General features: G+C 38.5%; 1 protein-coding gene across 1 annotated transcript; it reads right to left on the bottom strand.

Moving 5' to 3' along the window:
* Window positions 1–450: 450 nt before the first annotated feature.
* LOC114282879 (tagatose-6-phosphate ketose/aldose isomerase, putative (Mog1/PsbP/DUF1795-like photosystem II reaction center PsbP family protein)) lies at window positions 451–9,918 on the bottom strand. Its single transcript, XM_028225649.2, has 8 exons — window positions 9,438–9,918; window positions 8,833–8,912; window positions 3,736–3,796; window positions 2,599–2,656; window positions 2,255–2,312; window positions 1,407–1,479; window positions 1,056–1,168; window positions 451–811 (listed from the first exon to the last, which is right to left on the bottom strand). Exons 1-7 carry the CDS (start codon window positions 9,744–9,746, stop codon window positions 1,076–1,078), a joined length of 732 nt encoding a protein of 243 aa, XP_028081450.2. The 5' UTR covers window positions 9,747–9,918; the 3' UTR covers window positions 451–811; window positions 1,056–1,075.
* Window positions 9,919–17,390: the final 7,472 nt, after the last annotated feature.

Genomic DNA, 17,390 nt, shown 5'->3' on the forward strand with positions numbered 1-17,390 from the left:
TGAGGAGTCTATTGCAAATGCCAAGAGAGTAGGATTGGTTTTTTCTTTTATCCATTTCTTGGCTTTCTTTGGAGTAGCCTTGGAAACAGTACAAAAGAGGGTATATTGCAATGGTGTGGCTGAGAAACTAGGAAAAGAGTTTGTTTTGAAGTCATTCTTTTCTTTTCTTTTCTTTGAATAAAGCTATAACCACTCTTCCCAAGGAAATCTTTTTGTTCTTCATCTACCTTTGTTGGAAGCAAAAGAAGCTTGTAAAGAGTATCAAAGGCATTGGCAACTATAGAGGAACATGTAAACTTTATTCCAAAGTATGCCATGAAAGTTTTGCTTTCAACGATTCTAAACACACTTCCCAAACTCCTCGTCACGCTCCCGCCTCCTCACACACATTCAGGGTGGCAACGGTATTAATAGAGCTGCCAAAATTTGGAGAAAATCAACTTTAGCCTCTTTTCTTTTTGATAAATGAGAGCTTTATTACCAAAAAAGAAGATATACAACAAATCTCAAAACAGAGGCTTGCAAGGCTTAACAAGAGGTGCACAAAGCTTCAAGAAACTTGACCTAAAAAACACGAAGCTCTAAAGATCTCTAACCAGAAGTATCACGGATCCGAGTACAAATTCATAGCTACCAAAATTTTGGCTCTGCTTCACAACTCAACTTTTTGAACCCGGCACTTCAGAAAGTCAACGCTTCGGCATCAAAATGGTGAACTTGGCCTATTAACTGTATGAACAGGCCCAAGTTCAAGATTTATTCTGATGACACATTGCACTCGAGTGAATTTGCATTTGCTGTTGTTCCCCAACTGAAACAATAAAATAAAATAAATAAAAGACAGCACAGAATCATGTATCTTCAGCAAAGTGAAGTGTGAATTTTTATTCTGAAATTCATATTAGAAAAAAAGGTGTTCAGGAAATGATATCCCGGCATCAACTATGTTTATTTAAAAGGGCCCTTTTGTAACAATGGACTTGACATAATTCAAATACCATCTATTTTCCCTATCAAGACGGGCAATTTTAGCATAAACATGTGATTCAACAAACCTGCTACATCCCACAGATGATCATAGAACTGTCAGTGACACAGCCGCAGAACGAAGCTTCACACCGTCATCATCCCACTTTGACTGTGGGCCAGTAGCTCCAGCAATAAATACCTATAAGAAATAGGGTTTATAAGATTCAACGGATGAGATAAGTGCATGGTAACAAAAACTGCAACTCAAAATGCCAAGCAGTTTGCACAAGACTTTGTTGTGTTTGACTTTGACTTTGAGTCAGTACAAAATATTGAGTTGATCGACCAACTAGAAATGCCAGTGGGTGCAAATTTTCATAGACAAAGTTCTTGGCAAAAGTAGCTTGATCTTTAACAGTAAAAAGTATGCAACATACCTTTCCACTGCTGACAGTAGCTACTAATGCAACATGTTGTTGATCTCGACCAAACTCATAAAAGTAGTAAGTCCTGAAATATATTGAGTCAAACGTAAAAGAAAAAATAAATAAAATCTGAAATAGAAAAACTTCCGCAAATACAAGAATAAAACCTAAGTTACATGGACTCTTTGAAATTTGTGAAATACTTGTGCTAGAACACTCCACACTTGAGTACGGGAATGCGATATGTACGTGTCTGGCATGTTTAGTTTGCCATGCACCCATTAAGTACGCCCAAGTAATCGAGTTTACTATATAACTATGCATAGGAGTCTCAATTTATACATAAAATGCCCCTACGTTCTTTTTTTAGCACCATTTTATCCTATAAAAACAAAACAAGTTTTTTAATGAATATGAACTCTAGCCATGTCCTAGCGTCCTTGAACATGAAAATTAGATGAGTTTGATATTTAGACACATCTGCACCTGACACCCAACCCAAGTCAATGTAACATGTTATAAAACAATTCATAACTACTTAAGACAGGATAGTGATTCTATCACATATCTCATTTGCTTTCAGCTTACCAAGACAAGTAACGATTTGACTTAATGACCTCTAAACAAGCATATCTGGTAGCACCCTGAAGTTCCTCAAGACAAGACAGATTGTATTATTGCTAATGAGGAAAGTTGGTTGTAAACATGGTTAATTTCAGCTCTCTCTTTTTTTTTCTTTTTTTTTTTTTTTATCTCTATGATGTTCTCTCTCACCTAAAAACCCACCAACACCCAAAATAAATTGAGGCACATGGCCATGCATAATACCAATCCAAAATGTTAACCTGATGTCAACTTACCTGAAGCCTTCGTCTTCTTTAATTTTTATTGAGCGAGCAGAGTATAGAGTTGACCCACCTGCCACAGCAGTAAAGACAGATTGAGGACTAAAATCGGTTCTAGATGAATCAGGAACAAGTCAAAGGTCTTTAATTATATAATAATTAACAATTGACATATAATATATATATATATATAAATAAAATAAAAAGAGTCAAGGCTTATTCACATAAAACAACTTATGTGCACAAAAATAAAAAACATGAAAACAGTTCATGTGCCACGAGAAAAGAAAATATTCCAGAGTAATATTTTGCTTATGGGATCCAGGAAAAGGGGAAATTAAGCACTCAAAACAAAATACCTGGAACAAATATTTTTGCTGCATCCTTCAATGAACCCAAATCTGTTATATTTTTAGCCTGCAAGTTGGTTAAAACTTGTGACAGTTAAATAACAGATTGACGACAATTACTATTGCAGCATGGCCATTGTAGCATAAAAACTCTTTTTCTTTCTTTTTGTCACACTTGCCAAGTATTTTTTTTTTTTACTGGCGAAAGTTAGTAGTTAGTTGTTAGAATAGCACCTTAGGAGAGTTGAACTCACACTCTCTCCTTGCAAGCACTACAGGCTTGCCTCCCAATTCCACTCCTAAAAGTGGAACCCAAGACCTCCCTTAAGAGAGACTTGGTGGCCAAAGGACTAGCCACATCGGCTACAACCCCTTGGTTTGCCAAGTGACCTCAAACAATTAGCATCATCACCAAAACCTCTAGCTTATTGCTAATTTGGACTATTCCAAGTCTTCTTTGGGAGATTTTGCTTCATGAGGAATTCAGTATAATCTGGAATAATTGTTTTGGAATGAAATATAGCCATTACATATGTGCATGAAAATAATTAAGTGCAATGCCACAGTACTACGTTATTATAACAATCCTATTGAATAACTCTGGATGAAACAAGCGAAAAATTTTAAAGTACAGGAAATTTTAAAATTTTTAAAGTAATGAACAACTGGGATGGAGCCACTTAAACATATGAATCCCAAAGAAACAAAAGAAAAGCTACTACGGCAAAAGAAAATCTCTAGATAACATATATTTATCGTAGATTTTGGCTTTCCTCTTAAGAATTAAAGGATGGAGATTTTTTTATAGATATTTCAATGTGGGTTCTGCAAGGACTAGGGAGTACTGATATATCTTATTGACGATGAATTATTACTTTTGTAATAAGAGTTGGCAACGCTTATGTTTAAATGGTTTAATGGTAATGTTTTGTAGACATTTAACAATATATTACAGCTAATAAAAAAATTGTTATAATATATTATATGTTAATGCTCCCCCATACGCTCTCAACATTAGACTCTTTTATGTGCCCTCACTCCCCTTACCCTGCCCTCGCTTCTACTTTATGCAACTAAGATTAGATGTACACAAGAAAGGAAAAAAGAAAAAGTGTTAATAAATACCATAAGTTTAGCGGCACTAACCTCTAAAAAGGTGATCTTGAGTTGATTGGATGGGCGAATGACAACACTTAAAACTTCAGATCTATGTCAAATATTGACCAATATAAGAATGAGTGACCAAATCAAATGTAAAATAATGAGTAACATGGAAATTTGCTTTGTCTATCCAACAGAGAGAGAGAGAGAGAGAGAGAAGTAAATTAATACATTTTGTTCAGCATATGTTGTTCCTTAAGATAGTTAATATATACTGTGACAATAAATAAAAAAATCCAATTGAACACAAGTGATTCAAGGCCAGCAAATATGAGAAAAAGTTCAAAAGAAAACTCAAAAAGTAACGTCCTACTAAGAAAGAGAAAAATACAAGCAGATAAGATAACAAGAATGACAAAAGACAAAATGCATCGAAACACAAAATGAGAATAAAAGTTTCCCTAGAGACATCCGAGTAATCTGAGTAATCCCCTTAGCCAATATACCAGCTTCCTAAGCCAAACAAGGAATTTTTAAGTTATTTCGCTAGTATCACAAAAGAAAACCTAAACTTCTTAAAAGATGAGCAAAGCACCAAGGCCCAAGAACATTGCCTTTCGTCCCTCTCAAAACAACCTCAATCAGCCTCAACCAAATAACAGGATGGACCCAAGAAAGTTATTTCTTGAAGCCTTTCCAAGCAAGTTCAAATATTCATCCCTATAGCACAACAATACCAACTACTTTAAAGAAAGGTTACCATTGAATTTTCCGCAAAATCTCGAAAGACACCTCTTGAATACAAAATCTAAACCCAAAACAGCATTCATCAGAGTTATCTAACAATGGTTATTTGCAAAGGCCTCAAAACACAAGAAGAAGCCTTGTCATGCAACCAGGAAAAATATAGCTTGAGGTCCAACCATCCCCTCAAAGGAGTTGCTTTAAATTCATTAGTTATAAAGGCCCAAAACGACATCAAGAAAACAATTGTATCCCACACATTTTCTACCCAACCTAATGTGAAGTCCCACATTGCCTGGGTACAAAGGGGATGTTACAGTGTATAAGCATAAAGGCACCCTCACCTCACAAATTAGCTTTAGGAGTTGAGTTTTACCTAAGACCAAGTCACATGGTATCAAAGCTAGATATACTGCAAAGATGGGTGTGGTGCGTGCAATGGGACTTATGCTAGGCGTGAGGGAAGATGTGAAGCGAAATCCCAAATCGCTTGGGTACAAAGTTGATGTGCAATGTATAAGCGTGTTAACATCCAAAAAGACAAAAAATAAATAAATAAACATCCCACTAGTTATGAAGCACAGACACCTCTCTAAGGGATACGTATCAATGTCGGACATGCGTCGGACACGTTGTGGACATGTGTCCGACACGCTGCAGAAGGTGTCCCATATTTTTTTTTTCAATTTTTTTGCAGCCGGACATGTGAGGGATACGTTTCGGACACAGTGGAGTCAAAAACATAATTTCTTAAACTTCAAGTGGGGATCAATTTGTAAAAAACAAAAATTAAAACAATTAACCAATTTCTAACCTAGATGTCAAACAGAAAGAAGCGAAGAGACTGAGAGAAGGGTGATCGCTGCTCGTTACTCGCGTTGTTATCAAAGGTATGTTCTTCGATCTTCTTCTTCTTTCGATCTCTCTTTCAGTCGCTCTCTCTCAATCGCTCTTTCTCTTTCTCTTTCTCTTTCTTCTTTCTTTCGATCTTCTTTCGTCGTTCGATCTCTCTCAGTCGCTCTCTTTCTATTTCTTCGATTTTCTATCTTTTATTTTCTTTTTCTTTTTATGTTGAATTAACCTCTCTTTTATGACTTAATTTACCCAAAAAAAAAAACCTCTCTCTCTTCGACTTTTTTTTTAATAATGTTATTTTATATTTTTTATTACTTTTTAATGATTTTTTTTATAATTTTATGACATATAATAAATAAATTTCGTGCCTCCCATTTTTTGAAAATTTGCATGTCCGCATCTTAGTAGCATGAATCATTAAACTTGCTCACGATTCTTCCTCAAAAGCACGATTCTGCGCTTCTGACTTAGATTCGTAGAAGAATCACACAGTTCGATGCGAGAGAAACGTGAATCTGATTGATTCCTAAATATAGAAGAAACAAAATAGCCCTAAACACAGAAGAATGAAAGAGGATAGAGCAACGAGAACCTGGTCACTGACTTCCCTCTGGTCGTCGGCTTCGATCTCGGGCCACTCGATTCTTCACTCTCAATCTCGTCTCTCGATAGACCTCATCTCTGTCTCTCACCAATCAATTCTTCAATCTCGTCTCTCGATTTGATCTTCTCTGTCGATCTCCTCTTCTCTCTCTGAGTCGATCTATCTCTTCTTCTTCTTCTTCTTCTCTCTCTCTCTCTCCCTCTCTGATCTATTTTCTCTCTCCCTATTGTCGATATGTTCTATCTCTCTCTCTCTCTCTCTCTCTCTCTCTCTCTCTCCTAGTCTCTCTTTCTTTTTTTTATTTCTTTTGATTATAATATAATATTAAATAAAGAAGATGGGAAAGAAGTCAAGAAGTCAATATTAATTGTTACTTTTTGTGTAGTGCTTATATCATAATAATGAGGTGGGCTGATGCAATGATTGTTTTTCCTGTGATGTATAATGGTTGAAATTATAAATTTTTTCTGTTTTTATAATTATTCTAATATATTTTTTAATTTCTCTATTTATTTATTTTACCTTTATAAATATAAATGTAATGGGTTATATATATATATATATATATTAAATTAATGTTAATTTTTATATCTACAAAAAATTCATCTACAAAATAAATAGATTTTAATTCTAAGTAAAATCTAACAACACAAAATAAAATACAATTTATGATAGTTATAATATATTTCAAATATTAATTGGAGAAAAAAAATTATATCTCACAATGTATTTATATATATTATTTAAAAATATAATTAATAAAAATAATACATAAGTGCTCCTAATCTACAACTTCTCTAAGTGGCCACGTTCCCCCGCTCCCGTTTTGTGCAACTAAGGTCTGCATGTCCGTGTCATGTCACATGTCTGACAGGAATGGCAACAGGGCGGGCCGGGGCCGGGGCCGGGGACTACTCCCCCCGTCCCCGATCCCCGAAATTTATATGCGCCCCGTCCCCGTCCCCGATCCCCGACGGGGACCCATAGCCCGGCCCCATCCCCGCCCCCGATCGGGGATCGGGGATCCCCGACCCCGAAAATCCCCGGTGGCGTTTTTTTTTTTTTTTTTTAATGTAAAAATCTGTAAATAGATTAAAAAACATCCTGAAACATCCAGTTTAACAAAACATCCTGAAAATCCATTTTCATCCTGAAACAATGGATTAAAAATCTGTAAATTGATTACAAATCTGAAGCAACATCTGTAAATTGATTAAAAATCTGAAGCAACATTTTGTTGCCAACATACAAAACATCCTGAGGCAACAAAAAAATTTGTAAAAATCTGTAAATGTAAACATCCTGAAGCAAAATACAAAACATCAATAAATATCCATTTAAATCCTGTAGCAACATCCTGAAAATTCAGCATTCACTCTCTTTTTCTCTGTGTGTTTGTGTTTGCGAGTCGAAGATTGGATCTTCTCCATCTTCTTCTCGCAGGAAATTCTATTTACACCCAAACAACTTCCCCGAAAGAAATGAAAATAAAAATAAAAAAAATGTTTAGGCAGTCCTTACGATAGGGTTAGAGGCAGTTGATTGCAGTACAAAATATTTACAGATCTATACACTCAGATCTAAATACTAAACACTCAGATATATATATATATATATAATATACATATATGTAAACCCTAGAGAGAGAGAGAGAGAGAGAGAGAGCCGGAGGAGCAGCGGTAAGGGACGATCGGAGGATCGCCGGTGAGGAGGGAGGCTCGGCGGTGACAGATGAAAGAGAGAGGGAGAGACCAGTGGCGAGCAAGAGGGAGAGACCAGTGGTGAGCGAGAGAGAGAGAGAGGAGCGCCGTGGGTGAGTGAGAGGCTCGGTGGTGATGGAGGATCGCCGGTGAGGAGGATCGCCGGTGAGGAGGAAGAGACCAGTGGCGAGCTGCGAGAGAGGGAGAGGAGCGCCGTGTGTGAGAGGGAGTTTGGTGTCTGAAAGTGAACCCTAATCAAATACAAGCATATATGATATATATATATATATGCAAGGACAAAAAGGTAATTTCATCTCGGGGAATAAGCGGGGCGGGGCCGGGGCCGGGGAGCGGGGCCGGGTCCGGGTATGAAACATCTATCCCCGTCCCCGGCCCGGATATCATCGGGGATGAAATTTTGAATACCGTCCCCGGCCCGTAGGGGATATTTTTCGGTGAATAACCATTAAATTCGGGAACAGGGAGTCGGGTCACCGTCGGGTCACCGTCGGGCCGGTTTCAGATTGCCATCCAAAATGTCTGAGTCCATGCTTCAAGAGAAACTACAAGGAGATAAGAACTACCAAAAACAAAGGCCACCAAACCCTTGATTGAGAATACAAATTTCCCCTGAAAAAATGTAAGGTAATTGCTCCCTCATAACCAAGAAACCAGCTTCCTCAATACCCAATTTAGGAATTCAACCAGATACCCAACTCAACAGCACAGAACAACCCAAGACTTTGAGCATAGCACCCAAAGCCTTGGACTTCATCCACCTCGCAACACAACTAAACTAAAGCACAACCAAATAACATGATGAGGGACTCAAGGAAGTTGCTTCTCTAGGGACTTTCCCAAAGATGTTTAAATCTCCGTCTGGTGCATAACTATTACCAACCAATTTAAAGGAAACAAGCCCAAACCATGCAATTTGATTTGGATCGGACTGGTTTACAGTTTTTTTGCTCAACCCTAAGCACAAGGAGGTTTAGACTTAAGTGCCACAAAACATATATTGGGGGGACTTTGTACTTTTGGGCCTAAAACACCAGGAGTAAATTACCCATTAAAATACTTATATCAGTTGCTTCTAAGCACATAAGCATCAATAAAATAATGTATAAGAAAAATAATTTTTAACTTGAGAAGAATAAGTTCAAATGCAACTTGTGCCACGGATAATTAAAAAAACTAATAACAGTAAGGAGAAAGGAATTTCAACAAGACAACTCTTACCCATCTGAAGATGCAAACCGTGCTGCAAAGGTCTTTGGCTTAGCCTTATCTCCATAAAGAGATAATCCAGCATTATAATCCTAGAATGATTAAACAATTAGATTTGGTTAATCAGCAAACTTAGTATAGGACAACAAAATCTAAGGGTCAATTTCACTTTTATGCCCTAAACCATCACTATTTTTTTCTATTTCAACCCTAAACTAAAGCTTTCTCACTTCAGTTCATGTGGTCCAATTACATATGGGCAAAAATGCCATTTCAAAATTTGAACAACCAAGCACTTATTTTTCTTATTGTTTTAAACAAATTACCCCCACAACCAATTTGATGAGTGTTTAATTGTATGGTTAACTCACTCAAATTTTGAAATGACCTTTTCGATCATCAAATTAGATTTCAAATATTACTGATTTTGAACAATCATCTCCAATTGGACCACCACCAAATGAACTGAAATCAAAAAATTCAAAATGATGAAATATAAAAAATGGAAATAATAAAACCCAGAATCTAATATTGTTATCATCAAAGAAATTAACCTAAAGCTCGGAAAAGCCTAAAATTTGAAACCCAATATTATCAGAGCATGACAATTAACACACCTCGGGCTCCATGATGTCCTCGAACTGAGGAGGAACGCGAATGGCAAAGCCGCTGCCATAGAACTGGAACCAAGACTTGGTGTTCGCAATGCCCGAAAGAATCGACTTTGAGGGCGATTTTTCGGCCAAGGAAATGGGAATTGGGTGGTGAAGAGTTAGAGAGAGAAAACAAAGAGAAGCAGTGTGGAAGACGAAATGGCGTTTGGAGGTGTTGAAGGTAGAGAGAGAGATGGGTTTGGGTTTGAGGTTAGGGTTTTGGGGGGGATTGGGTGGGTGGGGAGAGAGGGAGAGAAGTATGGCCATGAGCATGAGAGAGAGTAGGGATTAAGATGCCATTCATGGCTGGTAGTAACTCAAGAAGGATAGTAGATAAAGAGAGAGGGTGAGGTTTATATATCTCTCAAGAGGGTGAGGTTTGGATAAATTACATTTGCCTCTCCCTTAGTTATTTTTTCATTTTAGCTCTTAAAGTTTTTTTTTTTTCCACCCACTTTGGTTTAGGGGGTGATAAATAAATTGAACTAACAGAACACTGTTTAAATTTGGTTTGATAATTTTAATAAATTTTAAAATTTGTTTAAGTTTGTGTTGTTAAATTTCGAGCTAATTTCAAACGAATTTTTATTAAGCTAATTGCGAGTAATTTGATATTTTATATAATTTTAAACTTATTGAATCGAGTCGAACAAATAATTCACTGTTCAAATTTGATTTGAAAATCTTAATAAGCTCTAAAATGTGTTCAAACTTGATTTGTTTATTTAACGAATCGAGCTCGAACAAGTTTTTAACAAGCTGAACATGGGTCGGGTCGAGCTCAAGTTATTCGGTTCGTTTCTCACGTCTATTTTTATTTTTTATTTTTCGAGTTTTCCTAATTTATCCTTAAAGTCAATTTTTGTCGGGGGTACTTTTGATAAAAGGAAAAATTAGTAAAATATCTCTCTCCAACTTTGTATAGTAAGAGAGGTCTAAGATGTTTTTTTCTATTAGTTAAGGCTTCTCAACATTTTCACAGAGAAAATTCAACTTAGAGAAATTTTGCCCGACTATGAAAATTGAAATTTCTCTGAGTCGATGCTAAAATTTATCTGAGTCGGACAAAATTTCTTTGAATCAAATTTTTTCTGTAGAAATATTGAGAGACCTTAACTACTGTGAAAATATTATATGTCATTTATCTTATAAAATTTTAATATCAGAGATCTTAAAAAAATATTATGACAATTTTGATAAATATCATAAAATAAATAAATAAATAATCAAATCAAATCAAATTAAATTTATCTCATAATTATAGTTATTATTTCATTAGTTAGCCACATGTACTATGCAGGGATACAATTGTATAAAGAAACCCCTTTTTTTAACAATTAAAATATGGTATATTTTATTTCAAATAAATCAGGTGACAGCACCTTTTTAAAAAATTATGACCCACGTTTTAACCAAACAAAAAATCTGTCAAAGATTATTTTCTTCCGATTTTAGTTCATAAAACTTTAATGAAGGAACAAATACAAGTTTTGCAATCACTTTGGAATGCCCGCCTAGCAATCAGCTGGAGAACACCGACAGAATAGATGGCGTCAGCAAACCTGTAACAGAAAAAAAAGGCTCCAGCAGTGGCTTTTCCACCCGGGGCACTCCGACGATCAAGTCAGTATATCTCTCAAAGATAATCAAGTGCTAAACTCACTACTCAAAGCATAAAACTGCGTACCTTAGACCCACGGGGTGTCTCTTTTTTATAGCCAATACAATCCTAGTCCCAATAGGAGCCTGGCCCTAATGGACTTAGGATTACTGCTAATCTAGGACTCCCAGTGAGATTAGGATAAACTCTCTAAGAGTCTCATCTTTATCCAAACTGAAGTCTTTTCCCAATCTAGGACTCTTGTCCATATCCAGGTTGAGTTCCCTCTTCATTCTAGGACTCTTGTCCTTTATCCGCTTATCTCGGATTCCAATATCTTTGGAGATAACCTCAGCCTTGCCGAGATCACCTAGGCGTCACGACCAGGACACGTGGCACCTCGGCTGACACGTCGGTGTCACCCTCTACGTGTTGGTACTCAGAAAATACATCCCCACAACTGCCCCCTAAGTTCTATTACCTCGGCATTCTGAGGTGATGGAACCTATATCTGTATTTTCTTCTAGTAAATCAGCTTAAGATTTGACAGCCGAGATCATTCATTTCTGGCCGACATACTTTCCTTAAAAAATCAAAGATTTTTAAGGAACCTTTTACGCGCATGAGCTGTCATGCACTTCAATTCAACCGTTTTAGACACGCATTTCTTTCTTACTGGCTCGTGCCTGCGACGCGCCCATAAGTCATCTCTTCTTCACATGCGCCGTCTGACGTATGCGCTTTTTTAGGCGTATTGATTGCTTTTGCCGCCGTTTTCATTTTTTTGACAAAATCTTTCCCCCTTTCTTTCGTCTCTTCACTTTTGCATCTGAGTTCTCTTGCTTTTTTCTCTCTCTAAAACTCTTTCTTTCAAATCAGCCATTGCTCAAGCTTCCAAAGCTCTGCATCCTTCTCCGTTCACTCCTTCCGACAAGATTTCCACCGGTCTTCTGCTCTTGCAACCGTCGTAGGACATCGGCAAATCCCTTTTCGGCCTTCCTTTTTCTGGTAAGCATCTGTTTCTTTCTATTCCAGTTCTTGATCTTTCCTGAAATTTCTTGTTTACTACTGCTTTTCTTAAGTAATCAATTTGTAGATCATACATCTGAATGCGTTGATTTTGTTTTTTGCTTATGCCCTGAATACATGTACTGTTCTTAGTGTTTCTTGCACGTCTTGCTACTGTTTCCTGGCCTTCAACTCTTTGTATTCTTCATGTTCTTGATAGTCCATCTTTGTTCTTGACTCTGAAATTTCATATTTGTTTTCTGTTTTTTTTGTATCTTTTCCAGATCTGTATCTTTGATCTTCATCTTCATAGCTTTAGGTTTGGGATTTGTTTGTAGAACCCATAACTTAGGAAAAAACTAAAACCTGCACCTACTTTCACTGTTTGCCGAGGTCCCATCAATAAGAAACATCTTTCTGAATTTCAACCCTTCTAATAGAAGCCGATATCATGGGTATGTGGAGACATAGGGTAGATACCCCGACCAAACTTGAGTATTTTAGGCAAGAGTTCTCCATTCCTGCCGATGTCCACCTGAGACTGGCTGGGGATGGCGACTCCATCATGCCTACAGAAAACGCCATACCCCTTCCCATTGTAGCTTTTACTGAGTGCGGACTCCGGCTCCCACTCAACATCCTTTTTCGCGAGATTCTTTATTATTATAAGTTGAACCCCATGCAACTGGCAATCAACTCTTATCGAGTGATTTTTGGTATTATCGCCTTAGCTAAACAGGAAAATGTTAGGATCACCTTAGACGACATACAGTATTGTTACACCACGTGTGCCCTTAACTTGAAAGAAAAAGGCTTCATTTATTATCTTAAGTTGAGGTCTATAGAATTCAAAATCGTAGCCGACCTCCCAGACTCTAACAAGGGGGCTGGAGATGATTATGTTATTGCTTCGGGAAATTGGGAGTTTGGCGCAGACGAGGACGCCCATCTCTACCCTCTTCCCCGATCAGTTAAAGAGGGCAACGGTAAGAGCCCAGTGTCAATACTTAGTTGTTTCTGTTCAAGTCTTCAATATTTTATCTATTTCTAATGTCTGTTTCTTCTTGCAGACGTTCGCAAGCCAGCGAAAAACTTCCGCCAATCTTACGTTCCTAGTAAGGACCTGAAAAAACTTCTGGACTTGCCAGTTCACAAAAGAAAAACACCTCTTCTTCTCAACTTTGTTCCTACATACAAATTGATTTTGCCCGACGTCCCCAAAAGAAAGAAGAAAAGCCTTTCTCCTCCTATTGTCACAACTCAAACCGCCTCTACATCACGAACAGATCAAGAGTCAACATCTGACCCAACTAATTAACCATCTACTTTGGCTCCATACTTGGTCCCAATACAAGAACGAAAACGTCGGCGAAGACTTGTCAAAACTGCTGAGATGGGTCGCCCAAAGCCCGTTGCTCAAGACCTCATTGCCGATCTCCCTGTTGACGTCGATGCTCAGCCGACGCAAACCATGCCCCCACCAAAGCCGAAACGAACCAAGAAAGCCCAGCCAAAGGCTAAAGCCACTGAAGTTGAGGCTGAGGATACCCTGACAATTTCACAATTGGCAGGGAGAGAGAAGACGGCTTCCGTTCCCAAAAAAAGGTCTGCTGAGACACAGCCATCAGAGTCCACACAATCAAAGAAGCCGAGGTCATCGTCTGCGACGACCTCGGGGTCCAGAATACCAAAAGTCTCCTGGACGCCTGAAATTACTTTAGAAGATAAGCCTGTTCTTGCCAGCGATAATGCCGACGACATTAATGTCGGCATAGTACTCAGTACTGCCCTACTTCTTCCAGGTGATCTTGAGCAGAATGCCAAGATGAGTGAGTACGAGAACTATGCCTTTATGCTCCAACATTCTGTCCAAGTAAGTGTCTTTATATGGAAACTTGTCTTCTCTTTTACTTTGTAAAATTTTGTAATAATTTTTGCCCTGTGCTCTTTCAGGCCATTCAACATGCCCACTCTCTCTCTATGCAAGCTTTTGAAAACAGGGCAAAGTTGGCCGACATGAAGAGGGAGGTTTCTGCCCTTAAAAAGGAGAACAAAACTCTTCAATCAAAAATGAAAAAACTGGAAGACCAGGCTGAGGCTGCTACCAAAGCCCAAACCCTAGTCGAAGAAAAGGCCGAATTTGCTGAGGCCAACAAGAAGGTTGCCGAGGCCGAGAAGAGAGAAGCCGAGGACAAAAAGGGCCAAGCTGAAAAGGAACTACAGGAGGCCTTGGCCACTAAAGACACTGAAATCAAAGCGGCCGACGAAAAAGCCTATGCCCAAGGAATGGCCGATGTTACAGAGGAATACAAATTACAAGTTAGGCAGGCATGCAACAGGGGCTTTTCCCTTGGTTGGATGTCCCTGGCCAAAAAGCTCAATATTCCTGAAGATTCACCTCTGCGCAAGGCCGAAGCTATTCATCTCCCATTCCCTCCTCCTCCTCCACCTTCAAGTAAAGTTGAAGAAGAATCTGAATCTGAGTCTGAAGATGAGGAGGAAGGTGAGGATGAGGCTTTAGTAAGGAAATCCAAGGAGGCTGTTGGGCCTAAGTCTCCTTCTCTGAATGAGCAGGTCTTGGACCTGACTCAAGATGATGATGGTGATGCAGTTGCTAAGGAAACTACTCCTGAACAGGCCTCATCTGACGTTCCTCCAGCCGAAAAAAGTCTTGATGAAACCCTTGCGCAGATTGACGCCGAAATCGAGGCGAAAAAGACTGCCGAAGTAGCTCTCCAGGAATCAGCCGAGGTAGTTCTCCAAGAATCGGCTGAGGTCCAGTCTCAAATTGCGCCTGAAGTAGAAGAATCATAACTTTGATGTCCCTCTTTTCTTGTCTTTTGTACTTTTTTGTTTCCTAGACAGTAGAAGCTTCTCTGTACGGCTGATGTGTCTTCTGTTTGTGTTGGATATTTTAACATAACTATCTTTCTTTGAATGACTGTATTCTTTTTTGCCTTTTCTTTGACTGCCTCTGTTTGATTCTATACTTAGGATTTTTTATATGCCTTTCATACTTTGTGCAATCTTCTCGGGGTTACATACCTCGGGTATAATAGCTACAAAACTTTTACTTCGGCAAGATACTGACCTGCAAACTTTTCATAAATTCTAACAAGTGTGAAACATATACTACTCAATGTTAACCTTGCAAACTTTTTCTCAAGTTTCAACAAGTGTTTAAACGGGGATCTTGGTCTAGCCTACTTGTAAATTGCTACAAATTTCAACAAGGATTAACATATACTGTAACAGGGATCAACAAGGATTAACATAACAAGTGTTAAACAATAATCTATTTGTAAATTGCTACAAATTTCAACAAGTGTTTAAACAACATACTTAGCTTTTTCCTCAACCTGTAAATTGCTGCAAATTTCAACAGATGATCATATGTCGGCTTAACGTTATCTTATAAATTGCTAAAAATTTAAGCATCTTCTTTGGTTTAACCAACCTGTAGATTGCTACAAGTGTTTAGCAATAACCTCGACTTTGCTTCAACTCGTAAATTGCTACGAATTTAAACAAGCGAAGAGAAACAGTAATCTTGGCTTAACTTCAACTTGTAAATTGCTACAAATTTCAACAAGTGAAGATAAGGAACCATCCCAGCTTAGCTTCAACTTGTAAATTGCTACAAATTTCAACAAGTGAAGATAAGGAACCATCTCAGCTTAACTTCAACTTGTAAATTGCTACAAATTTCAACAAGTGAAGATAAGGAACCATCTCGGCTTAACTTCAACTTGTAAATTGCTACAAATTTCAACAAGTGAAGATAAGGAACCATCTCCGCTTAGCTTCAACTTTGTAAATTGCTACAAATTTCAACAAGTGAAGATAAGGAACCATCTCGGCTTAACTTCAACTTATAAATTGCTACAAATTTCAACAAGTGAATTAAGTGTCTCTGTCTTCTCTCTGCCCCCAATGTGAGCCTGAGTTCTACTTGGGTTCTCATTATTCATGTCTCCAAAAACACCAATATGTAACTTTATCAATCATATGTGTTTAAAGAAAAGGGAAAAGATTTTATTGATGACCTCGGCCAAAAACAATGCACATCTAATGATAGAAGAATTTCAAATTACAAGTGTTCCAAGGTCTTAGCAGTGCTTTGCCCTCGTTATCTTCAAGCCGATAAGCTCCATTGCCTAATACCGAAGTAATTCTGTAGGGTCCTTCCCATTTTGGGCCAAGCTTGCCCTCTCTCGGATCCTTCTTGTTGCCGACGACTTTTCTCAAGACTAGGTCGCTGACTTGAAAATCTCTTGGATTGACCTTCTTGTTGTAAGCTCTGGCAAGCTGTTGCTGGTATGCTGCGAGCTGAATTACAACTTTCTCCTTTCTTTCTTCTAAGAGATCCAGATCTCAGGCTAGAAATATATCATTTGTGCCATTCTCTACTCCGTCGGTTCTGATCCCTGGGATGCCGATCTCCAGAGGGATGGCTGCTTCTGTGCCATAAGCCATGGCAAAAGGGGTTTCCCCTATTGATCTTCTCGGCGTAGTCCGATATGCCCAGAGTACATTGGGCAACTCGTCTACCCACTTTCCTTTTGCTGCCTGCAGCCTCTTCTTTATCCCATCCAAAATTACTTTGTTGGATGCTTCTGCTTGCCCATTGCTTTGGGAAAAATTTGGTGTTGAAAAGTAATTCTTTATCTTGAATTTCGCGCAGAAGTTCTTGATGAGTTTGCTGTCAAACTGCGTTCCGTTGTCGGCAACTATTGCTCTTGAAATGCCAAATCTGGTGATGATGTTTCTCCATATAAAGTTCTTGACGTCCACATCTCGGATTTTGGCAAGAGGTTCTGCCTCTATCCACTTTGTAAAGTAATCTGTTGCTACCAGCAAGCATTTTCTCTGCCCTGTTGCCTGGGAAGTTGCCCAACAAGATCTATGCCCCATTGGGCAAACGGCCAAGGGCTGGATACTGGGTTTAGGTCAGCAGCTGGCTGATGTATCAAAGGTGCAAACCTTTGGCATTGTTCACACTTCTTCACGTAGGCTTCAACATCCTTTTGCATGTAGGGCCACCAATACCCCTGGGTAATGGCCCTGTGGGCTAATGATCTGCCCCCAGCATGGCTTCCACAAATTCCTTCATGAATTTCATATAGGAAATCTTCAACCTGCAAAGGGTGTACGCACCTTAAAAGGGGTCCAGTGAAGGACCTTCTGTAGAGGTGTCCATCTGCTGTCAGACTGAATCTTGCCGATTTCAATCTGACTTTGTGTGCCTCCTCACGATCTTCTGGCAGCTTTCCTTCTTTCAGGAATGCAACAACTGCATCCATCCAGCT

Source organism: Camellia sinensis, chromosome 5 (assembly GCF_055761805.1).
Source record: "Camellia sinensis isolate YWXY chromosome 5, ASM5576180v1, whole genome shotgun sequence".
NCBI lineage: Eukaryota > Viridiplantae > Streptophyta > Magnoliopsida > Ericales > Theaceae > Camellia > Camellia sinensis.

What these genes read in the sequence shown, in the direction of transcription:
- LOC114282879 (XM_028225649.2), bottom strand. Translation starts at nt 9,746, where the DNA reads ATGCTCATGGCCATACTTCTCTCCCTCTCTCCCCACCCACCCAATCCC. An exon ending in CGGTTTGCATCTTCAGATGG is followed by an intron (nt 3,797 to 8,832) that starts GTAAGAGTTGTC and finishes TATTTGACATAG; the next exon opens with ATCTGAAGTTTTAAGTGTTG. An exon ending in TCAAGATCACCTTTTTAGAG is followed by an intron (nt 2,657 to 3,735) that starts GTTAGTGCCGCT and finishes ACCAACTTGCAG; the next exon opens with GCTAAAAATATAACAGATTT.